This window comes from Pseudorasbora parva, chromosome 1, assembly GCF_024679245.1.
Source record: "Pseudorasbora parva isolate DD20220531a chromosome 1, ASM2467924v1, whole genome shotgun sequence".
Lineage (NCBI taxonomy): Eukaryota > Metazoa > Chordata > Actinopteri > Cypriniformes > Gobionidae > Pseudorasbora > Pseudorasbora parva.
Window position 1 is genome coordinate 6273355 of NC_090172.1, and position 25582 is coordinate 6298936.

General features: G+C 39.1%; 1 protein-coding gene across 1 annotated transcript; it reads left to right on the forward strand.

The window, feature by feature from the left end:
• The first annotated feature begins 1512 nt into the window (after window positions 1-1512).
• On the forward strand, window positions 1513-24543 carry parvab (parvin, alpha b). The gene is made up of 13 exons (XM_067459782.1): window positions 1513-1829; window positions 7396-7485; window positions 7573-7643; window positions 8936-9038; window positions 9126-9266; window positions 10918-11033; window positions 11437-11495; window positions 15130-15149; window positions 15777-15838; window positions 15938-16006; window positions 16091-16192; window positions 18845-18917; window positions 21955-24543. The coding sequence occupies exons 1-13, from the start codon at window positions 1694-1696 to the stop codon at window positions 22029-22031; spliced, it is 1119 nt and encodes a 372-aa protein (XP_067315883.1). The 5' UTR covers window positions 1513-1693; the 3' UTR covers window positions 22032-24543.
• Window positions 24544-25582: the final 1039 nt, after the last annotated feature.

Here is a 25582-nt window from a genome sequence, read left to right on the forward strand (position 1 = left end):
TTAGAATGGTGTAGGACAGGTCATATCTTAGGGATTGCAGTCAATTTGTTTTCATGGGTGGGTTTAGATCTGAGGTGGGTGCTGTTTGTACTGCTGTCCCACAGGGCTCAGTTCTTGGTCATTTGCACTTTAGCATTTATATATAACCTCTTGGTCAGTTCTTAAGATCTCTTCACCTGAGTTATAATTATTATGCAGATGACACGCAGATTTACATACATTCTAAACCTGGTCAATTCATAGATATTTCTCAATTGTATCTCTGAGATTAAGTTGTGGATGACTAACAATTGTCTCAGTCTGAATAGCTCTAGAAAGTTGTGGCCTTTAGCCTCCTTGTTAGGGCGTCTGACCCTGATGCCGGCGGACCCGGGTTCGAGTCGAGCTTGGAGTGGGCGGCTTGAACAGGAGGGCTTATAGATCTATCAGTTGATGGTGTATGGAGTTACAACGTAAATTTAAAAATCTTGGAGTCATCGTTGATGCTATTCTGTCATTTAAAGAAAGTGTATGTAAGATTGTGGCCAAAACTGGTACTGCAATCACTTTCAAACGACTGTAGAGCGGTGTATCCCCTCTCCCTCTCCCCCTGACTCGAGGTTGCCAGATTTGCTGCTGGATCAGCAGGAACGTTTGTAACCCCACTACTACTGATTTTCCCAAAATAGGGCTAAGTTGACAAGAGCTATGTAGAAGTATTCATGAAGCTTACATAGGCGACATACCTGAGAGAAAACGGATTTCATGGTAAATTATCTAATTTTCACCCGTAAGAAAAAAAAAGTGTTTGAGTTATCATCACACAGATAACAGATATAAGCATATATGAAATGAGATAAGGCCTGTGGTTAGGAAGTACATGTTATTTAAGGAAAATATAATTTTATTATTAGATAACAGATATAAGCATATATGATATGAGAATATAAGGCCTGTGGTTAGAAAGTACATGTTATCTAAGGAAAATATAATTTCATTATTAGATTTTTTTTTTTAACCTCCTCTCAAGGGCATTGCTTCTCATCATAATTACTGTAGTGGTTTGAACATCGCTTCCTCTGTTTTTTCCATCAAATGTAATCTAACTAAGTGGTTGAATTAAAATAGTTGTACTTTATAAAATTACCCCAAGGTATAGCTAGTTAGTTTGCTAGTCAGTTTGCATCATCTTGCAATATTTTCAAATAGTCTGTTTTATTCAAAATGTAGACAAATTCTAAATGTTTTAGCCTCCCACACCCCCCATAATTGCAAAACGTCCCCTTGGTACAAATGTAATTTTTGTTTAAAAACTAATAGCATGGAATAGGTTGCTTTAGAATTTGTCATTTGTCACTGAAATCTAGGACAGCACTTTTTGCACAGAATAAATTACACGGCCCTTAAGGGGGGCGTTTCCCCCACTCTATCCTATAGAAAACGAACAATGTGTTAGTACATAGGCTATACGAGGATATGGACATATATAGAGCAAAAGAAACCTTGTTAAGTAGTCTTATGACGGTCAATCTCTAAAGCGAAAGCGTTCAGTCAGTCAGTGAGTCAGGGCGGGACTGGGAACCGCGCGTGCAGAAGGGAAGCTCATTACTGAAATGTTTGGAACTCCACTTCCGTTCAGTGGAGCTCAAGAAGTCTCCACAACTTTAAATCCTCACGTCTAGATAAAAGGCACATTTACTGTAGTGCTTATCGAATGGCTTCTTCACCGCAGAAATCCCCGTCCTCGCCGAAAGCTCCCACCCCGAAGTCTCCATCCTCCAGGAAAAAAGATGATTCCTTTCTTGGAAAACTTGGTGGAACTTTATCAAGAAGAAAAAAGGCAAAAGAAGGTGTGAATTCAGCTTCACTGCATGAGTAGCCGATGTCTCTGATATATATATATATATATATATATATATATATATATATATATATATATATATATATATATATATATATATATATATATATATATATATATATAAACACTAATTCAACGCAGTCTTCTTTCTTTCTTTCTTTCTTTCTTTCTTTCTTTCTTTCTTTCTTTCTTTCTTTCTTTCTTTCTTTCTTCATGTTTTTGTTTCATTCTGACAATGTTAACTGTAAGTATTACACTGTTGATGTAAACTGAACAGTGTGAGTGTTTAAAAGCTGCACGTCGCTGCTGTGACCAAGGAAGAGAAGTGGGTGTTTTAAATACTCATTGTGAGATGCTAGGTAAATATGTAAATAATATGTACAACAAAATATAATTGCCTACATTCTAAAATAAAAAGTTAATATGGACCAAATTATTATTATAATTTTTTTTAAATTTAATATGACAAACACAAAATTTCAAAATTTAATATATATTTTTTTTAAATTATGGACAAAAAAAAAAGCAAAAATATTTAATATGGAGATTAACCAACATAATTGTAACCAACAGTTTTATCCATATTTGACCCAAACATGGGTTAAACAACCCAGCATTTCTTAAGAGTGTATTTTCACATTAAGAATCTGTTGTGAATACAATCAGTACACCGTTTAATAATTCTGTTAAAACAATGTCTTTGTTTTCTTCATTTCTTCAACTCTTCATTTAAACCAGCAATTCAACTTTAATACTTTGCTTTTTTTATGCCCCCCCAAAAAAAAAAATTCCAGCATATTCAACACCCAAAATCCAAAATTTCATTCTTAGTGCCATTCATTGCTCACTCTGTCACTGCTGATGCTTTGACATTCATTATTTTATAAATATATATATATATATATATATATATATATATATATATATATATATATATATATATATATATATATATATATATATATATATATATATATATATATATATATATATTATCCAACATAGGAGTGATGAAATTGTTTGTCTTGTTTTGTTTTTGATCCCATGTGGCAGAGATATATTTAGTTAGCTGGTATGTTTATTTGTGGGTTTATATTTTCACTGAGAGAAAGAACCACAAGCCACAACAGGAAGTACCATCTGGCTTCCCGAGAGAAATGAAAAATCCTGTCAAAAGTTCATTCACAAGCTGTAAATCTGCTGTTATGGATAAGTTCTGACCCTGAGAGTTCGTGGGGAAGCCGGCGAGTTGCTTCTCCTCGCCCTCAGCTGTTAGAAGCTTCTCCGGCAGGATTCGGTGTTGATTAAAAACAGGATGTCGATATCTCTAGGGATCTGTACCGATTCTTCTTCTGGACTGCCTCTCACAGAGATGTGCTGCAGCATTGCTTTAGTGATTGGCCAGTATCGACGGGGCCACTGGGCAGATGGAGATGGAGAGGGTGTTTAGAAGATCACCTGCATGAAGACACCACATGTGCTGATTCACAGGATGGCAGACAGGGGCAATTAAATGAGAGATTCAATGGAACAGCATGATTCACAGGCTTAATCTATACGCATTAACTAGCACTAATCTGTTAATAGGTTTGAGAGTTACATGTCCAGTGTCCACTATAACAGTAATGATGATACAATTCCCACTGGCAGCATATTCATGACAGAGTCAATCGCTTGTGAAAAAGAAGTGTGCTTAATTATATAGAATACTTTATTGTAAATAACAGGCAATTAAGTGTTTGAAAACATTACATTGTGTTCTCACTTCGCATTCTCTTTTATAGTATATTATTTTGGTAATAAGTACTCTATTTAAAAGGAAATTAATACTGCAAATGGCTCAGTTGTCTCTGTGTATTGTGCATGGGTAGGCATTTTAAATATTAAGTATTTTAATATGAAAATCACCTGATTTCCGCAAGTGCAACATGCTCTTGGATTAACAACTTTGTTGTTCCTGAAACAACATTCCAATAATCAACCCATCAGATTTGAGGGAGAACTTTCAGTCGGTCACATTCGACGTACGTCACTGACGAATTGGGATCACTCCAGGAAGACCCTATCAGCTTTGAGATATAGAGAACAAAGAGAACGCCAATGACTATTGCCATGGGAGGTTTGCATCTTGACAAGAGAACGGCAATGACTATTGCCATGGGAGGTTTGCATCTTGCATCAGAATCTTGAAGCTTATAGGGGCTCCCTGAAGTGATCCCAGTTCGTCGGTGACGTCCAACGTACGTCTCCGCTCCCTCCTTCAGGGAATGCGGGAACATAACTATCTCGGCACTTAGGTCGAGACTCGCCTACCTGGAGTCCCCCTACCCTGCAGAATATTGGTCACTCCTCTTTCGGATGAACATATGTTGATTGCTGCATCGGAGGGAGAGTTTCAGTCCTCTGAGGATTAAGATTTGGCTGTACTGCCTCCCTCTGGGAGAGTGGCAATGGTCAGGTCGAACCCCGAATTTACGCCTATGCTTTCCTGGGCCTCCACCATGGACCTCCACCTGGACCTCCTGAACCTTTTAGGTTGGACGATTGGATTCTCCAGGCAGGTCGTGCTGGTTCTCAGAGTCCCACCCTGGTGCCTTTCTTCCCGGAGATGCATAAGGAACTGAGGTCGTGGACGCCACCTTTCGGTGCAGTAAACAGACCTGGTGGCTCCTCCCTCCTCACTACCCTTGATGGTGGGCTAGCCAGGGGTGCATGGGGATCCCGCCAGTGGAGCGGGCAGTCGCGATGTAACTGTGTCCAGCGTCCACCTCAAACTGGTGGGGTGACCCATGTCTCCCATCCAAGGCCTGTAAGTTCTCTTCCAGTCTAACTGCAAAGGCTTACAGATCTTGTGGCCAGGCTGCGTCCGCCTTACATGCCATGGCGTAGCTCCAGCTGAACCAGGCCCAGGTACTCATGGACATGCACGAGGGTAGTCCTGGCCCAAAGCTCCTCAGGATGACGAAAGTCACCACCTGTTCCATTGCAGAGTTAAAAAGAGTTGTTTAAAGACAGTACTCCTGACTGCATTTGCCTCCATCAAGAGGGAAGCGGACCTGCAGGTTTTTTTGGTTGAAGAATCGTGCCTGAAATCCGGGGCGGGTAACTCTCATGTAATCTTGAGACCCTGGCCCGGATATGTGCCCAAGGTTCCCATCACTCCCTTCCAGTGGAACCAGGTGTACCTGCAAGCTGCCTTGTTCGCACTCTACAGACTTTACGTGGACAGAATGCAAAGCTTTAGGACCTCAGAGCAGCTCTTCATCTGTTACAGAGGTCAGCAGAAGGGAAAGGGAAAGTCTCAAAGCAGAGGATGACCCACTGGATAGTGGATACCATTGTCTTGGAGTACGAATCCCAATACGTGCCCTGCCCACTCGGGGTGTGGCCTCTTCCTGGGCGTTGGCTCGTGGAACCTCATTGACAGATATTTGTAGAGCTGCGGGCTGGGCGACACCCAACACGTTCGCTAGATTTTATAGCCTCTGTGTCGAGCTGGTACCTTCCTGTGCTCACTTCCCATAGTCAGTGACACCGAAGTGCTCGTTCTAAGTGTTGGTTCATCCAACGCCAGGTCTAACACTCATATGCATTGGTGGAACTTGTGTTAGGCTGTTTTTTTTTATATATGTTGTGACCCCCATGGCGGTCCCATGTGTGTATTCTTCCATGGTACATCTTCCTACGGTGAGCCCGTGTCTTTTCCCTCGGCAGAGCTCAGTTGTGTTGTTCCCCCCGCCTACAATGGTCGGGGCCACCCCTGGGACCTCGGTATGTTGCACTGCCCCTGGCCAGTCTGCATGTGTAATTTTCACATAGTTACTTCCTCCGGGTATGATGTGGCTTCCGCAGCTCCCTGGGCGATATCTCCATATATCATAATCTTGAAGCTCATAGGGACTCCCTGAAGTGATCCCAGTTCGTCTGTGACGTCCGACGTACGTCTCCGCTCCCTCCTTCAGGTAATGAGGATTGCCATACGTAACCGAGATGCTCTTCTACATCAGTGTGTTCAACTCCTTCCTTCTGTTGAAACATTAAACGAGGTCCTGACTCTCTGTTGTCATTAAAAATCCCATGGCACTTCTCATGAAGAGTAGGGATTTAACCCCAGTGTCCCAGTCAGATTCACTCCCTTGGCCTCCTAATAATCCCCATCCACTGAAGTGTCTTTATCCCTCTCTCTCCTCTCCACCTGGATCTGGTGCGTTTGTTCGTTCATTCATTCATTAGTTTATTCACTTATGAATTAGTCATTTCATTCATTCATTCATTAATTCGTTCATTCATTCATTCATTCATTCATTCATTCATTCATTCATTCATTCATTCATTCATTCATTCATTCATTCATTCATTCATTCATTTGTTCATCAGTTTGTACACTAATTCATTAGTTCATTCATTAATTAGTTTATTCATTCGTTCATTAGTTTGTTCATTCATTCATTAATTTGTTTATTGATTTGTTCATTCATTAATGAATTAATTAATTTGTTCTCTCATTCATTTATTAGTTTGTTCATTAATTTGTTCGTTCATTCATTCATTCATTCATTCATTCATTCATTCATTCATTCATTCATTCATTCATTCATTCATTCATTCATTCATTCATGCCATTGTTTTAAACATTTGTTTGTTTGTTGGTTCGTCCATTCATTCGTTTATTTGGTCATTAATTCATTGTATGGTTAGATATAGGGTTGCAATAGGGAAAGGATTACATGTTCAGACAGGAATATTTTTTCAGGATTAACAAAACATGGTGACCCAGGAATGTGTCTAACTCGGCAAAATCGGGACATATATGAAAATAATGATAGAAAAATATATTTTTTTAATGTTAAAAATATACATAATATTTAGTATAATAAAACAACCCTTTTCACCTTAAACGTAATGTAATGTGATTTTAGATATTTTGTAATGGTTTCTGGACATTCTTTATTTTGGCAAATATTGCTGTATTGATTGTAGGTCTGAGTTGTAGTTCTTTTGTTAATGTGAACGTGTTCAGGGATGAATGCATAGCATTAAATAAGAGCCTTTGAGTAGCCCCCTTCCCGGTGAGACTAATACTGCATAAGTGACCTCCAGTGAGGACAGGAACAGCTCAAAAAGAGCCGTGCGTTCAGCTCTGCCAGTTCATTGAGTATTGCTGCTATAGATAATGCCTCAATTTATGAGGTCATACCAGACAATATACTATATATTTTTATATTATAGTAGATTGAGCGAAAATATTAAGGTACTCAAGGTTTCTTCCATCATAACACTAATGCATTTTCATTCACAAGACTTTTAATACTGTATATTACAATTAAAATACATAAGAATATAATATGAAATAAACAAATATGAAAACCATATGAAATAAGAATGTTTAGGTATTTGTGCTAGAAAACAAGACAACTTTCTTTCTTTTTTGGCTGTTATTAAACGGACCAAGTTCATGAACATAGGGAAGGTTTGGCTGACACAAATTTTTCAGTTCAGTTTTTCATGACATGAAGCATAATGTGTTTTTTGTTGTGATGCATATCTTTTCTTAGTGTCTGAGCTCCAGGAGGAGGGTATGAATGCGATTAACCTGCCCCTCAGCCCCACACCCTTTGAGCTGGACCCTGAAGACACCATGCTTGGTAAAACTGATCAACATTATTGATCATTCAAGAACTGCACAACCTCTGTCATTCTAAAAGCTGCTGTATTCCCATTGGTTTCAAAAGACGAGAATGAAGTCCGTACCATGGTTGATCCCAACTCAAGGAATGATCCCAAACTCCAAGAGCTGATGAAGGTAAATCAACTGTTCTCTGAAAGCGTAGGTCTTTTAGGTCATTCTCTGGATTTGTTAATTCGTTAAGTTAATCTAGTGGTACAATTGTTATCTATCAAGCAAAGAGACTCATGTTCAAATCCAGATCTAATTTACAATTAAAATAAAGGTTCCAAATAGGGGGTTACACAGCAATGCCATAAAAGGAAATTGCATGGTTCCCTAAAGAACCAAAATATGAAAAGTTCTTAAAAGAACCAATTTGGGTGTGTTCACACTTGGCATGTTTGGTTGGATTAGAATGAACCCCAGTGCGATTGCTTTGTTAGTGCGGTCATTTGAACAAGCTGCCGTCTGACCTCTGGTGCGGAGCAAACAAGAGGACTGAGACCATTGAGAAGATGGGTCTCGCTCCACTTCCAAACCAACTCTGGTGCTTTTCAAATGAAATATGAACATAACACATAACAAAGACATGTAAAAAAAAACATAAACATTACATGATGACACAAGATGCGACCCTAAAAAGGACAGAATCCTCAAGCACACCTGTTTTTTCTCGTCAGAGTCGTGATGTTGCCCATCAGAGTTCAGTTCAGGTGTCAGAACTCCTTTGCACATTTTATAAGCTCTTCACAAATTCCCAGCTGGTTAAAAAAATAAAATCATCAAATGTAGGCTACATACATACAATGGGTGCATTTATCCCAGAACACAGCATTGTTTTGGATGTTCGGTAAGTTCTGTCATTAAATATACATAATGAATGCCGACCAATCAGGTTGTGAACATATCCCTAGGTTTGGTGTTAAAATGCCAGTGAACATTCAGCAGACCTAGAATAATATATATATATATATATATATATATATATATATATATATATATATATATATATATATATATATATATATATTTTTTTTTTTTTTTTGGTCCGAACCAAACAAACCAAGCTAAACACCCTTAGTGCAAATAACTTTTTCCACTATAAAGAATTCGGTGGAATGGAAAAATTCCATGGACGTAAGCATTGATGCCAATAAATAATTTTTATTTTTAAGAGTGTACATATTCAAAGTAAAATACAGACTGATCACACTGGCATTAAAAACATAAATTATAAATAAAATTACTCAAATTACAGTTCATATTTATAATGGTATATCATCTTTTGGAGATTCCATTAACTAAAAACAGAACCACAAGCTACTAGGAAGCATTGATGATTGACTAGTTTATCAGTATGGTCTTTTAACATGCATATTCAATTAGTAATGTTTCAAAGATCCCACTTCTCTGATGTTTCATGACAGGTGCTCATTGATTGGATCAATGACGTGTTGGTGGGAGAGAGAATCATTGTTAAGGATCTAGCTGAAGACCTCTATGATGGGCAGGTTCTTCAAAAACTCTTTGGTGAGGAATCTGTTCAAAAGAGAGTACATTATTGTTTCATTAAGACCCTTATATTGTGTAACCAATGAATTGTGTATTTATTCCCAGAGAAGCTGGAGGGAGAGAAGCTGAATGTGGCTGAGGTGACTCAGTGTGAGATCGGTCAGAAACAGAAGCTGCAGACTGTTCTGGAAAGGATCAATGACACCCTCAAAGTTTCCTCCAGGAACATTAAATGGACTGTTGACTGTATGTACTGTAGCTTTGGCTTTCTTATTGGTATAACTGTGCATCTGTTCGTCTCCTTTTTTGCAACTAGGGCTCTGTTAGTCTGTTTAAAGCTGGTATTAAGATGCTTTTTTGTCGAATCAGATCATGACTGGACTACCTTAAATACAGGTGTAAACGGCTCTAAAACATTTTGAGCTTGTCCACTTTCGAACACTTCCAGAGGTAGTGGAAAACACATTTGACCGGATTGCTTTCGTAGTGTAGTCGCTCATGTGGTCGAATGTGTTCAAACAGCCACAAAAGACCGTCTTCTCTCCGTCTACTGACCTAATGCGGGAACATTATGGGAAGAGCGCGAGCCAGACGGGATTTAAACTTTATCGGCTGAAGAGCTAAGTTTGGTTTAAAGAGGAAAAACGTACCAATCACAATGTTATCCACCCATATACCCTCACCTCAAAGAAATCAGGACAGAAGTGGTTGAAAGTAGACAAAAGACACAGTTTGATGCTCCCTTCACGTGTAAATTAAAGACAAGACAAGACAATGTAGCTTTTGTGGGGAAAAACTATTAAATAATACCTTTTAAAGTTTATGGCACACCCTTCTCTGGAATTTAGGTTTCAAATGATTTCCGAACTTCCCAGTGGTACAAACGATATCAAAGGGCGTTGGTGTGCAATTTCTTACCAAACTCTATTTACGATAATTATGATAGCATTTGAAGGCAGCATAAAACACCAGGTGTAAACCGGAATGTGTCTCCCTTGTCTACTTGTTATCTGATCGACCAAAATCTTAATACCAGGGAAACATACCTTAAAGATAGGGTAGGCATTTTGAGAGCGGCCAGCAATAGTAAGCTAAGTTTGAAAGCATTAGATCCCACTCTTCTTACAGATCCCTCTCTAAAGCCACGTCTCCTCCAAAACACATGAACGCGCAGGTCGCGCACAGCCAGAGCAGATTCTGCAAAGCATCACAAGAGATGGTGTTAAATTACCTCTTGTCTCAAAGCTCATAACATTACAAATAATAATGAACGTAACTTACAGAGCATAAATCCGAGGATGTGAACAGCTCTGTGTATAACGACACAAGTTTGCCATCTCATAATAACGGTTACGACAGAGTGTGGACGCAGCATAAGCTCGTTGTTTTGGTTTAGGAGGGTGGCTGCTGTTTGTTTGTGGCGCTCAGTGAATGTCTGTCTATGAGTCTGCATGCCTCTTTAAAGCTGATGACGTGTGATGTCCGGGTGCACGGAGGTATGGAAATACACTGACAGACAGAGTTAGGATATAGCATACTATTGCATTCAGTAATATTTCCATAATATAGGTTAATAATATGCCCATATTATTAACCTATAATAAATAGGTTAATAAATAGGTTAACAATATGCACAATTCGTCATTGACAATTCTAAAAAAAAAAAAGTGACAACACTATCTTAACAATTATGTTTTAGTTTATTTATATTATTAATGTTTGCTTTATTAATTGAATTAAGCAGTTCTGTAATTTTCGGGTTGCAACCCACAAGTGTAGAACCACTGATGAATAAGGATGTTTCATTGCTGAACTTTCTTTTTTATGAATATTTTTTAACATAATGTAGACATTAAAAAGGCATTTCTGCTGTTTATTCGGTTGTGTTTTTCCTCAGCTGTTCATGCTAAGAACATCGTGGCCATTCTTCACCTGCTGGTGGCTCTTTCTCAGCATTTCCGTGCCCCCATCAGACTGCCAGACCATGTGAACATTCAAATAGTCGTGGTCCAGGTGCTTTTATTTTCTGTGCATAATTTATAGCTTAATCCTTTTCTTTAAGCTTCTCAGTTGCTATATTGTTTTACACAATGGGATGGACCTTATTCATGAGACATGAGCAGCGATCTTTGTAAACGTTCTTTGTAAATTTTCATAAATCCATATTTATGCAATATGATTGATTTTAGAATGATTTGACAGATATTCATTCTGTTTGGTGGTTCATGAATGATTCTAAAGAACCCTTTTGTAAATAACAATACACACCTTAGCTATCTTTTCTACTAGTAATACTGTTTTACTGTTTTTCTATTTATTTATTTATTTATTTTTTGTCATGGTAAATTAAAAAAAATCAAAAATCAAACTTTATCTTACGATTTACGTTTGGTACAATGTTTCTTTGTCCCAACAGAAACGAGAGGGAATACTTCAGTCTCGACAGATTCAGGAGGAAATTACAGGCAACATAGAGTATGTTTTTATATTTTATTCTTTACAGGTCTTCCTAATAAAAGAGTAGCACATTACAGTACGATATGATAACATTAACACAAAAGTTAGCATTCATTAATGCACTGAACTAACAATGGCCAACTATATATATATTAACAATAACCAAGGTTAATAAATTATGATATATTATAAAACAGTTAGTTTCAGTCCTTTATTCTGTTAATAGCAATTAGGTTCTATTTACACTCATATTTTAAATAAAATGTATCTTTTTTTATATATATATATTTACACTAAGTGAAAAAGGTGATATATTCTATTTACACCATATAAAAGTAGCAGTTCCCTTTCGTTCAGTCACTCCGAGTAACGTCAGTGACTGGCGAATGGGGGTTTTAATTAGAAGCCTATCAATTTCGAGATCTAGAAAACGCCCAATGGCAGTGCCAATGCCATGGCATGCGAGATTTGCATGCGTAACTCCGCCTACCCACGTGGGTATATAAGGAAGTAGCTGGCATGATCGCATTGCCACGCCTATCTCGTCCCTCTCTGTCGCCAGCCTCCTCTCAGAGCAGACCCCAGTGGAACGTGCGTCCTTCCCTAGTCTCTTCTGTCAGGGCGCAGCCGTTAACCATGCCCCCACACCGGGATGCTATGCCACCCACATCTGGGTCAGTAACGCTGCCTTGCTGCCCCACCGGGGGTATGCCGGTGCTCCGAATGACCCCGCTGGTGCAGTTCCTGGGAGCCTGGCTTCAGCTTCCGGGACTGTCCCGCTGGGTTGCGAGGACCATCAGGCTTCGCTACTCGATTCAGTTCGCGCGGGCTCCTCTCCGCTTTCGGGCTGTCCGCTTTACCATGGTGGGTCCCAATGCCCCTGTCATGCATGCGGAGATCGCCACTCTACTGGCGAAGGATGCGATCGAGCTCGTCCCTCAGGCCGAGATGAAGTCTGGCTTCTACAGCCCATACTTCATTGTACCCAAGAAAACCGGTGGGTTACGACCAATCCTGGACCTTCACGTCCTGAACCGATTCCTTCACAGGCTTCCGTTCAGGATGTTGACTGCGAAACGCCTTTTCGAATGCGTTCGTCCGGCAGATTGGTTTGCAGCGATCGACCTGAAGGACGCATACTTTCATGAGTCCATCCTTCCGCGACACAGACCGTTTCTGCGGTTTGTGTTTGAAGGACGGGCAACACAGAGATCTGGTTCTCCACCACTTGGCCCTGGTTCTCCACCACTTGGTCTGGGCCTTTGGGTCAACTGGGAGAAGAGCAAACTCTGCCTCGTGTAGAGGATCTCTTTTCTCGGTATGAAGATCGACTCGGTCGCCATGTGCACACAGTACCGGCGAACATGCGCAGTCACTGCTGACTTGCCTCCGTCAAATCGAGAGCAAGAGTGCGGTTCCACTGAAACTATTTCAGAAGGCTCCTGGGGCATATGGCATCTACAGCCGAAGTGACGCAGCTCGGATTGCTTCATATGAGACCACTTCAGTACTGGCTTCCCGATCGAGTCCAGAAGCATGCTTCGGGTCCCGGGTCATTCTCGGGCTTGCAGACAGACACTCACCCAGTGGTCGAACCTCAGCTTTCTATGGGTCGGTATACCCTTAGAACGAGTTTCCAGGCATGCTGTTGTGTCAACAAATACCTCCACTACGGGTTGGGGTGCCATGTGCAATGGACATGCTGCTGCGGGCTCCTAGACAGGACCCCAGCGCCGCCTGCATGTCAATTGCCTTAAGTTGCTGGCAGTATGGTTCGCCCTGCACCGCTTCCAAGCGTTGCTGAAGGGTCAACACATACTAGTCAGGTCGGACACACAGGGCAGTCTACGCTCCCACCGCAAGTCTCAAATCGCTCGCCATCTCGTGTTATGTAGTCAGAAGCGCCTGAGGTCCCTTCGTGCTGTCCATATCCTGGGGATCCTGAACCGTGCAGATGACGAGCTCTCACGGGTTCAGCCAATCCCTGACTCCATCCCCAGTCGGTCCAGCTGATCTGGGATCAGTTCGTGGACACACAGGTAGATCTGTTTCCCTTCCACGACTCGTCCCATTAACATTTTCATGTTCCAGGAATGTTGGCAGCGTTGGGATGTTGGCTAGCAGTATATCGCTGATATCACGTATTCCTATTTGTTTATAGTGAAAAATACCTTCCCTGTGAGTTTGTAAAGCCTTTAAGGGTTAGTTCACACAAAAATTGAAATTACCTAATGATTTTGTAGTGTAGAGTTGAGGTGTTGTTACACAGAAAGAAAACAAAGGAAAAGATACGAGAGATGGTGTATTTTCTTTCGTTTGTGTAAGAAAAATATCCATATTTAAAGCTAAAATAACTAGCGTCTGGCAGACGGCCTACCCTACCCAAATCAACTTACGGCAAAATAGTAACCCATGACGTGATGTAAGTAGTGCAAGTTTTGACGCCTACCTATTTCAGACAAGTAGGACTGCACAACAAACTCAAGCTTCTCTTCTCTTATATTGAAATCCTCCGACATTTCTCTTTAAAAATTCTGGTTTTAGACTCCAATCGCAGGTGTTTTGTTTTGCTCTCTCCTCTGTGGTCAGAGGTCACTCTTCCACTGTAAATCAATGCGTATGGCCGTCTGTTGAAAGCTAGTAATTTTAGTTTATAATGTTTTAAATATGGATATTTTATATTTTTATTTGGCCTTAATTAACCCCTGGATATATTTTAAGGGCGGATGGATGCACTTATGTGGGCTTCAAAATCTCGCCCCTCATTCATTTCCATTATAAAGATTGGAAAAGCCAGGATAGATTTTTATGATATCTCCGTATTGCCTTCATCTGAAAGAAGAAAGTCACATACACATATGGCTTGAGGGTGAGTAAATCATGGGGTTATTTTCATTATTGGGTGAACTAACACTTTAACACCTTTTGCAGGACTAAAAAAATAGATGGAGAAAGCAGAGATCAAGTGTATAGAGCAGACGTCTGTCGTATTGTTTGGTTTTCATGTTAAAATATGATCAGGCATCCGGTGGCTATGACATGCAGTGACATGCCAGTCATGGGCAGTGGTGTACAGGGTGTGTGTGTGTGTGTGTGTGTGTGTGTGTGTGTGTGTGTGTGTGTGTGTGTGTGTGTGTGTGTGTGTGTGTGTGTGTGTGTGTGTGTGTGTGTGTGTGTGTGTGTCCGTTATGAGCTGGATCCTCCTGCTTCTCAGCAGATTTGCAGTGGTTCTAGAGGTTGAGCAGCGGGGCTGTAGTTGCTCTGCCAGCTCTCCACTGCTGCTGCTGATTAACAGCGGTCCAGCGGGCTCCAGTCAGCTCGGGAGATAAGCGGAGAGCAGCAGCTGCTGAGACATGCCTCTGCCGGGGCAGAATTGACTGTGGAGACGATCCTCTGCTGGGCAGACGTCCACTAGGCCAATATCCTGGAACCCAGTTCTGTTTGATCGGCCCGCTCCTGGGACCGGAGCATCCCCTTCCCCCTTAATCTTTTTGTTTGCCTTTCATCCTGGCACTCTTGATTTGACCCTCTGAATTTGGTTATTATTTTGCCATTTAGTAAAGCCCTTTCATTCAAACATAAATAGATTGTTTGACTCTTTTGTTGCTCAAATTACTTTTGAAATAATAATCCTTTTTTGCTTTCCCCATAGGGCATTGTCTGGAAGATATGGTGTGTATTATTATGTTTGCATGTATTAAAATGTATTTACAGTGGCCTGGATAACCTTTTGAAAATGAATGCATTAGATATTTAGATATTTTCTAATAAAATGTACAGATTAGCACAAGAACAGCAAAATTATTCAATGTGTAAACAAACATGTATCAGTTAAAGTATAACATTAAATATGTAGTATACTAATATCTAGTATTCTTAATTATATACTGAATAAAATTACACTTTAAATGAACAGGTAAAAGTGGTTTGAGTAGCAATGCAGAGCGGCAGAATAAGGAAAGGGGCTTTAAAAAATATAAAAATAAAAGCCTTTTCAAAGATTTATGCATTTCAATTAATATTAAAAATCCATTAAATGGAATTGATTAACCCTTCCATATTTTATTTGTTAGGCTATGAAATAACTGGCTTTATACATCTACTAAAATCACCTTGAGATCGGCTGAATTCAGTTCTGAGATTTGATATCTAATGCTATCTAATAATTTCTTATAGGTTTAGTGTCCAAATACAATCTGGAGCCACACTTGTAAAGTGATAAAAATACAATTTGACTCTGTGTAAGTTTTCTAATGCCTCCTTGAATATGAGCAATCATGTCATATTTTACTCTAACAGAGCGAGACGCCTTTGATACCCTTTTTGACCATGCGCCAGATAAGCTGAATGTGGTGAAAAAGGCAAGTGCAAATCACACACTATTTCTTGAGAGGTTTTACACACTGAGAGCTTTGACTTTTGACTCTGATCTATTGGTCTCTCTTTTTTTTCCTTCCCAGACTCTTATTACATTTGTGAACAAGCACTTAAACAAGTTGAATCTGGAGGTGTTGGAGCTGGAAACTCAGGTAACATGACCTTGACTCACAGAATATCAGTATGTATGTGCATATCCAAAAACTGAAATCTTAATGTTTTGCAATTCCCTCCAGTTTGCAGATGGCGTGTACCTGGTCTTACTGATGGGACTCCTAAAAGGATACTTTGTGCCCCTCTATAACTTCTTCCTCACCCCTGAAAATTTTGATCATAAGGTAAATTACTGTGACTTAATAATTAAAAGATTAAAATTTGCATTACATAAAAATTCCTACTGACCCCTTTTTTAATATATATTTCTGAGTAAAACTAATTTGACAATAAAACAATGTAAGGAGGCACTGCATTTAAATAATCCACCAAATGTTCAAGCTTCAAAAAGTTCTTCTATAAATGTACATACATAGAGCACATCGAATAGGGCGTTCGATTCCATGACAGAAAAAACAGTCAGCGCTTCAGCCACATGGTCTAAAAGGGCTGTCCCTGTTCTCTTAATGAGTCATGGGTGTGTTTTGGGCGTAACATGCAATAAACCAATCAGAGTCTCATCTCCCATTCCCTTTAAGAGTCAGCTGTGCTCGCACCATGGCTGATATGCTATTTACATGGTGGAATTTTGAAAGTGAAAAGACTGAGCGCTTCTCCATAGAGGAATTGATATTTAAAATTGAGTGCTGCTGCACTTCCCTGTGTGTGTAATAAGCCGAGTGTATGCGCATTGTACACTGCCTAGGCACATATTAACACACCCTTTCAATAACAGAAAAAATACGGCACTATTGAATTTAGAGCAGGTTTTTGTTGGTCAAAATGAAAATGATCACTGCGTCGGGCTGAAACTAGCAGAAATGAGTCAATGTGTATTTAGGCATTTAATTAGCGTGCTAGAACCACACTACGAAATCCCAAGTAGAACGCATCTCACAGCTACCGTGATTCCCTCCATGCACAATAATGTAGGGGAAAGTTATTGTAGGTCTGATCAGTACACATTTAGTTACCTTGACTAAAGATTGCTGGGATATTTTGCTTAAGTTAATAAATGACTGAAGATATAAGTTCTACCAGAAAGACCCGGGAGGATTAATGCTGTAGCAATAAACATTTATTTAGAAGCTCAGCAAGCAATCAAGTACTTTGGTGTAAGCCCCGTTCGTAAATCGCATTCCGAGGGTACGGAATCTGCGTCTCGTGGCTGAAGACGAAGGCAGGGGGCGCAGCCCACCCCCGCGAACTAAGGACGGGGGCCATCTGGTTGTGTTGGGGTAGAAGGAGGAAAAGAACATCCTGAAGTCTTCGTGGTAAAGGGGAGAGCCCATCTGTTGGTGTTGAGGATGATACGAGGGCCCGACTGGTTGTGTAGGGGGGATGAAAGAAAGGTCCCATCTTGGTGGTGGTGGGGAGGATGGTGGTGCTGAAGCGACAGTATCTGCAAACTCAGACATGAGGAAGTACTCCCTTTTCACGCTACAGTAAAGGATATGATTGGATAGATGAGAAGGTAATTGCTGACGGAACGATTTAGTCTTCCTGGCAGAACTTGCCCTAGCTTCATTTATTGTTACATTATGTTGTTAATATTTTTTTTATTTGACAATGTAGTGTGGTACAATGCGAACAAAGGTCAGATCTGATATTGCTACAGTCTACTCTTAGAAGAAAAGGTTCTATCGGCGCTACGTAGTTGGAACCCCTAAAAGTTTCACTGCAAAAAATGCTTTTCTTACTTAGTATTTTTGTCTTATTTCTAGTCCAAACATCTAAAGATTCTTAAAACAAGAAGTATTTACTAGACAAGCAAAAGTAATCATCTTATTTTGGGAAAAAATAACACAAAATTAAGAGTTTTGCTAAGATAAGAAATGCATTTTTTTCTTTGATAAGAAATTATTTCTTTTTTTGCAGTGTTCTATATAGAACCCCTTTTAAGTGCCGAAAGGGTTCTTTCTCATTATATAACCCCTTTTGCATAAAATGGTCTTTGGAGTATACTCATCTATACTTCTATATATAACCTTTTAAGGGTTCCAAATACGTAGCGCCGATAGAACCTTTTCTTCTAAGAGTGTATATAGTCTAAAAATGGCATAGCAACCAGTGCTTTAAAAAAATAAATGTAACAATCGAGAATCGAACCGAACCGTGATCTTGGAATAAGTGTAATCGAATCGAGGATTTGGAGAATCGTGACATCCCTAGTGATCAATGCAATACTACCACATACAAAAACTCACATAAGTGTGCTGCCCCATTTCTGTCGGATCCAGTATAGAAGGAAAAGCATTGTGTTTTAATCTCAATATGTCTGCAAATCCAGTGTCGACCTGAGACTTGTTTACAAACGATTCCGCAGTGAAATGAAGCAAACTTACATCAAATGTCTTCACCATGTGAGCTGCAACTTCATTAAAGAGCTTGTAATAAAACAAGATTAACACTGGCTTGGCTTTCGGATATGGCGACAACTGAAGGATTTGAAATGTTGTAAAAGCAACATGGAAATAGCATTTTTATTACTCGACAGATGAGTAAGGTATTTTATTGAACAGATAAATGTATATGTGGCTCTCAGGCAGAGTTTGTTAAAGCATGATCTAGTTTGAAGGGTTATATTCACACAAAGCTAAAGCACAAGCAATACAATGTTCTTCTGTAAAATTCATGCAGTCTTTTTAAACACTAAAGGACCAAAAGTTACGTAATGTACCTTTAAATATTACAAGGTACCCCCCCCCCCCAATTTTTTAAAATAAATAAATAATAATTTAATTTATTGCCACTATTGGTTTTACATAGTTGATTTCTCATTGTCACTTAATCATATATTTGTTTTGTTTTCATTTTTGTTTTATTTCCTGTATTAGGTACACAATGTTTCATTTTCCTTTGAACTGATGCAGGATGGCGATTTGGAGAAGCCAAAGCCCAGGCCAGAAGGTGAGCTTAAACTTTCCTCTCAGCATCTTGCTCTACTTGCACTACTGTGGAGATAATCTAGAGATCCTTGTAATGAATAATGTGCTTCTGGCTTCACGCTGCTTGATTTCTAAGGAACAGTCATGGCATGTTGCCTGATTGCAGTAGTTATTGTAGTCAAGAAGAGTTTCCATGTGTAGCCATTGAATTGATCTCCTCTACCGTTGCTGTTAAACTACTTGAATTAAAAGAAGCTAATCAACAGATGGGGCTGGAGTTGCTTTACTCAAAGGGTTTGTTGAATGCCTCCATTGCATGGGGCATTTAAAATTGCATTTTTATTTAGCTGCAACAGAGTTCGACTGTGTAATCACAAGGCTTAAACAACATCTGGTTAATGTGGCGCAGATGATCTAACTAAGGATATGCCTTAGGGGTGTCGTTATTAAATGAGGTTTGATGCAAAATGATAGCATAAAATGAGTTGAATGCTAAAGCAAGCATCACTATTATTGCTCATTGCAGAGACTAGCTAGAGACAGACCTTGGTATTGATGTGCATTTGTGCTCTTTTTACTCGGGCCAGTGAGCAAATATCCTGCAACGCTCTCAGGATCCCTTGTGAACAAGAAGTGTGCATAGTTGTATTGAATGTGCACATGTAGTGTGCTTCAAATCATAAAAATGTATTATATTTTTTTTACTTGCAGATAATATAATATTAATGAAATATAAGGCCACTGTAGAGTACTTTTAAAAAGTTTAAACGTTTTATGGTAACAATTTACTTAAAGCTGTTATGTATAATGCATTTATAAAAGTATTTTTAATGCATGATTTATCCCTCATAATGCACTTTATAATGCATTGGGTGATCTCATGAATAATTGTAACCACAGTTTTAATAGATTATAATACACCTTTAGGATTTCTATGCATAGCATTCCTCACTTTCCATTCATTCCTATGAAGGTCAAATTGACCCGCGAGGGAAGGATTTGTTACTTTTTATATTACAGCCACATAAACCGTGTGTGTGTGTGTGTGTGTGTGTGTGTGTGTGTGTGTGTAATCCCTACGTTATGGGGACAAAATGTCCCCACAAAGATGGCAATATCCGAAATCCTTGTCCTTGTGGGGACATTTTTAGGTCCCCATGAGGAAAACTTCTTATAAATCACACAGAAGGAGTTTTTTTGAGAAAGTAAAAATGCAGAATGTTTTCTGTGATGGGTAGGTTTAGGGGCAGGGACAGTGTAAGCGGATAGAAAATACGGTTTGTACAGTATAAAAACCATTACGCCTATGGAAAGTCCTCATAAAACATGGAAACACTACGTGTGTGTGTGTGTGTGTGTGTGTGTGTGTGTGTGTGTGTGTGTGTGTGTGTGTGTGTGTGTGTGTGTGTGTGTGTGTGTGTGTGTGTGTGTGTGTGTGTGTGTTTTTGTGTGTGTGTGTGTGTGTGTGTGTGTGGTTCAAGTGAGACAGAAGTCCTGAGGTCTTGGACCACTCCAATGAACACTCCAATTTTTTTGTCAAAATGACCCAAGGGACTGATGAGACTTGGAACTACTGTTTTATTGCACACCTTCCAGCCAATCAGAATCGAGTATTCAGACAGCCCATGGTATAAATAAATATGTAGGTCTACTTAAATGGGTCAAAAGGCACTCTAAAGTTCAGTATTTAATATACATTTAATCTATTTCTTTATAAATCACATGTGTATGAAAACATTACATTCTGGTCACACTTGAGTAATTTCTTGAAAAGTATATTATTTCTGTTTCTTTTTAAAAGTATTTTAAAGAGTATTTCCTTTTTCAAAAGGAATACCTTAGCAATAACCCAGAACACTTAAGCAAAAGCTAAGTAAATTAGACACACACACAAAAAAATTAAAGATTTTAAGTTAATATTGTATAAGTGTATATCTTAGGCCCTGTAAGTAGTTGCCTCAAACTCTTCGTTTAGATCAGGTTGCCTTTTTGTTCTCACTTAGGCTCTGTTTACTCCTGGTATTAAGATGCGTTTTTGTCGATCGGATCACAAGTAGACGAGGGAGACACATTCCCGTTTACACCTGGTGTTTTAATCCGTCTCTTTTGTCCACTTTTAACCTCTTCTGTCCTGATTTCTTCAAGAGGAGGGTCTATGTACAGATGAATGTATGGGCATTTTCAGATATTTTGATCTAATTGGCCAAAATAATCTCACACAATTTACATACAAATGCACCGGAGACGACGAAAAAACACACGGGAGCATCAGCTTTGTTTCTGCTCTGTCAACCGCAAGACCAACAGAACACCAACAGAGTGTGTGTTAGAAATCAGGAATGGTCAGAGAACATTGTGTTTGGTACGTTTTGGGTCTCCAACCAAACTTGGGTATCCAGCCGACAAAGTTTAAATCCGGTCTGGCTCCCACTCTTCCCATAATGTTCCCGCATTAGGTCAGTAGACGGAGAGAAGACGGTCTTTTGTGGCTGTTTGAACACATTCGACCACATGAGCGTCGACACTACGAAAGCAATCCGGTCCAATGTGTTTTCCACTACCTCTTGAAGTGGTCGAAAGTAGACAAGCTCAAACCGCTTTAGACCCGTTTACACCTGTATTTAGTGTAGTCCACTTGTGATCCAATCGACCAAAACACATCTTAATACCAGTGTAAAAAGCGCCAAAATGGCCTTGCAGTGTGCCAGTTTTTATAAATATTTTAGTCAGTGTAGTCTGTCTAAAATAAGAAAAAAGCTGTATGCACAAAAGTGCTGTTTAAATAGTTTAAGACTTAACTTGTCATACTGCAGGACACTTTCAACTAAAAGTAATTTGGAAAACTGGGAAAGTTGCTCCAACATAGTGACAGTGAGTTGTGCTCAAGCAAAAAATATATAATAATAAAGACACGGGGTGAAACCTAGGTGTTAATTCATTTAGAAGCAGCACTTGACACTAGCAGTCGAGATGTCAGGCATTTTGAGAGTGAGGAAAGATATTTCACAGTAAATGAACAGTTTTACAGTCATGTTCAGATCTTTTATGTGTCTCCACAGACATTGTCAACTGTGACCTCAAGTCCACACTGAGGGTCCTCTACAATCTCTTCACCAAGTACAGGAATGTGGAGTGACAGAGAAGAGGCAGTACGTGCAGAAATCACAGAGATCACATCCGTATCAGTATTATATTGCTGTTGTATTCTTTTCTGTATTTCCTTTATGTTTGAAATTGAGCCTATAGATATTTATTCAGTCCAAAAGATATTTAGCAATCACATTCTGTTGACCTATTTTTCCATTAATATTTTATGACGAATATGGTAATGGACATATGGAAATATATAACATGTAGATATGATATGAATATGATATGAATGTATTTTGTTTTTATATATATATAAATATGACATTTTTCAAAAAGAGTCACTGTTTGCTGCAGTGGTGCTGCACACAGTCTTTGATCAACATTATCAAAGCAATTTTAAAACAAAATGAAGCACAGAATAAGGGTTGCCAGGTTTGTGCAACTGATCTAACCCAATAACCTTTAACCCATGGGGGAAAAAAACATGAATATGTTTTTCAATAAATAATTAACAAATAAATCAACGAAACCATTACATTTGCACAAAGCCTTGCGCTCAAAATGTGCCTAAATACAAAATAATACAACTAATTATTAGGCTTAGTTGGAGTAAAGATCAATTTCCAAAATTTCCAGTTTCCGCTCATTATGTTTGAATTCTCTCCAGTATATATTTTTATGTAATTAAATTCTTAAAAGTGCTTAGTCAACTAGAGGCTTAAATGAAGAACTACTTGTCTGTTGGGGACAGCTTATTTCACATATTTTTGAACCAGAATGTCACAAAAGGGCATTATGGCTTGAGCCAGCAGAGCGTAATAGGTCAGTATTATTAAATTGCAGACAAAGATTTTGGATAGCTAGCTTGTATGTTTGGTGTGGTATGGGGCCCAACCTATTCTTTCACAGGGCCCAAAATTTTTAGTGCCACCCCTGGACAGCGCACCACTTTAAAGGAAAGCAATGGAAAGCCTCATCATGTTTTCATTATAGTTAGAAGTCAAAATCAAAAATGAAACCAAAACACAGCCCTAAATGATTCTTGAGAGCAAGGGGGCCCCCTGGTGTTTCGGGAGGACCTACACTTTTAGGTTTGCGATGTATAAAAAAGCACATTCTTTTTTTCAAACATTTTTCTGTTGATCAACATAGCAGATTTGTGTGACTGTGAAGCTGCTCGCGAACAAAATTTGCTTTTATGGTTAGATTGGTTAATGGTAACAATTGCATGTTACCACTTTTTACAGTGTATGTGGAGTATTGAGAGAAGGGAACTTTTCTTCCAGTGCAGTAATTCCACCTAAAGTTACACACTGACAAGCACAGAAGTATCAGAGCAATCCTAAAAATTGTAGGTTGCCTGTCTGTTGGTCCACTTTTTTTAAAGTTTTTTGAAGCTACTAAATTGCGGACCCGCATTGCAGTCTGCCCGACATACGAAGTGTTTTGAAAAATAATGTTCTCCCTATCATATACTTTGGCTGGTGTTAAGTGCTGGTGTTAAATACGAAACGTGTGTTTAGGACAGTCTGCAACAATTGCCTTTCGATAAACCTTTGTTCTGACGCATTCTCTGCCGCCCCATTATCACTAGAGGTAGGGGATTTAGTGGCGAGTGTGTCTTCATCACAGAAGAGCCTTTGAGAGCAGAAATAACAGAGAAGAACACCTGTGCAATCGAGCGTCCTGCGCGAAGGTGTCCTGAATTGTGGTGTCACCACCATTAGCAGCCCGCTGCAATTACCTTCCCCTGAGTTTCCTTCTGATCCCTCCCTTCATAATATCAAACAAGACCATGAGAGCGTTTCAGCTTCACCGAGCCAGAACCGCTGTTTACTCACAAATACAAAGGGGTGAGGCGAGGAGCCACGGAAATAGCTGCTAAATGCTTGACTCTCACTGGCCAAGCATCTGATCTGAGCTTCTATTGATTTGTACTAAAGATCCTGGTCATTACGAGTAATTGATTCCAGCATCTAAGCAGTGTCTTTAGAGGATTATTAGAATGCCTCTGGCATTTATTCCCACCAGAGAGTGCTTTTGAAGCTTTTTACATGTTACATTTTATTAGCCAGGGCTTGAGTTGCTAGAATAAAAAAATTGCAATGGGCTTGTGTTTTCTAGTGTTTTTTTTTTAATTGTATTTTTTATAAAATGGTTAGTTTAAGTTCTGCTTAATGAGTAACAAGACCTTTACTTACAGAAAGTCTAACCTCTTGAGTGCTGCTGGAATATGGTATTTTTGTAAAAAAAATGTAGCAACATTTTAGCATCTCTGGTTCCATTATCCTAAGATCAGTGGGTTTTTGGTTTATTGTCTAAAAAAAAGGTCTGGGGTTAACGCAAGCTCAAGATATTTTCACATTTTATTCTAAAACAAAATACATCAGCACGACTTCCTTGTGATTTTTAAAAAAACTTTTACTTGTCTCGAAAAAAGTGACTGCTAACAAGTGGCTAAATGGGACAACAGAGGTTGTCAGAGACATTAAAAGTAATCCATCTTCCAAACCATGATTTATTCTAATGCTGAATCACTATGGTATGCCTAAGTGTTTATATTTAAAGTGTAATGTAGTTTTCCGGGAGACGTGTGTGTCGCATTCTTAAAGGGATAGTTCACTTTAAAATGAAAATTCTGTCATCCTTTACTCACTCTCAAACTGTTTCAAACCTGTATGAATCGCTTTCTTCAGCTGAACACAAGGGAAGATATTTGGAAGAATGTCAGTAACCAATCAGTTAACTGGAGCCATTGACTTCCACATTGGGGGAAAAAAATCATTGGAGTCAAATGGCTCCAGTTAACTGATTGGTTACTGACGTTCTTCAAAATATCTTCCCTTGTGTTCAGCTGAAGAAAGAAATTCATACAGGTTTGAAACAACTTGAGGGTGAGGGAGTAATTTCAGTGATTTTCAACCCACTTTGTATTGTTACACTGTCTGTAGTATTGTAAATTAACAATAGTTACTTGTTCTTTGATTTACATAGACAGAAAAATTAATTTCATTTTGTTTATTTGTAAACAAAAGACAAGTAATGTCAGAAAATGCATTATCTGGCGGACTTTTGACAGCTCCAAGGATTCTGAGAGGATCTCAGAGAGTTATTAACAAAACAGTAGGATTATCACTAAAAATTGTATTGTATAATGTCTACTCTTAGCATTATGGTAAAAACTTAAGACTATGACAACAGCTTTCTTACCTGTCTGTGATGGTGTTGTGCTTTGGAGGGATAGGCAGACCTAACAGAACGACAGTTTCTTTCACTTTTTTCTCCTCCTTATGGCTTAAAACACTGTGTTCATTGTCATCGAAATGTTGAATACAAAAGTTTTATTTTTTTCAGCCATTCTTTTTCAGGTGTTCTTTCCACATTTGCAATACTCTGTAACCTTAAAGGGTTACTTCAGCGATAAGCATATGGCTTTGTATCAGTAGAAAACCTGGAGTATATTCAAATGATTGTGCTTCCCCCTCATATACCCCTGAGACAAGAGATTTATACATTTTATTGCTGTAAAAATTCCTCCCATGACGCAAATATCGTCAATTTGCGCCATCGGAGGAATTGTTGGCCAGAGGCTAAAGA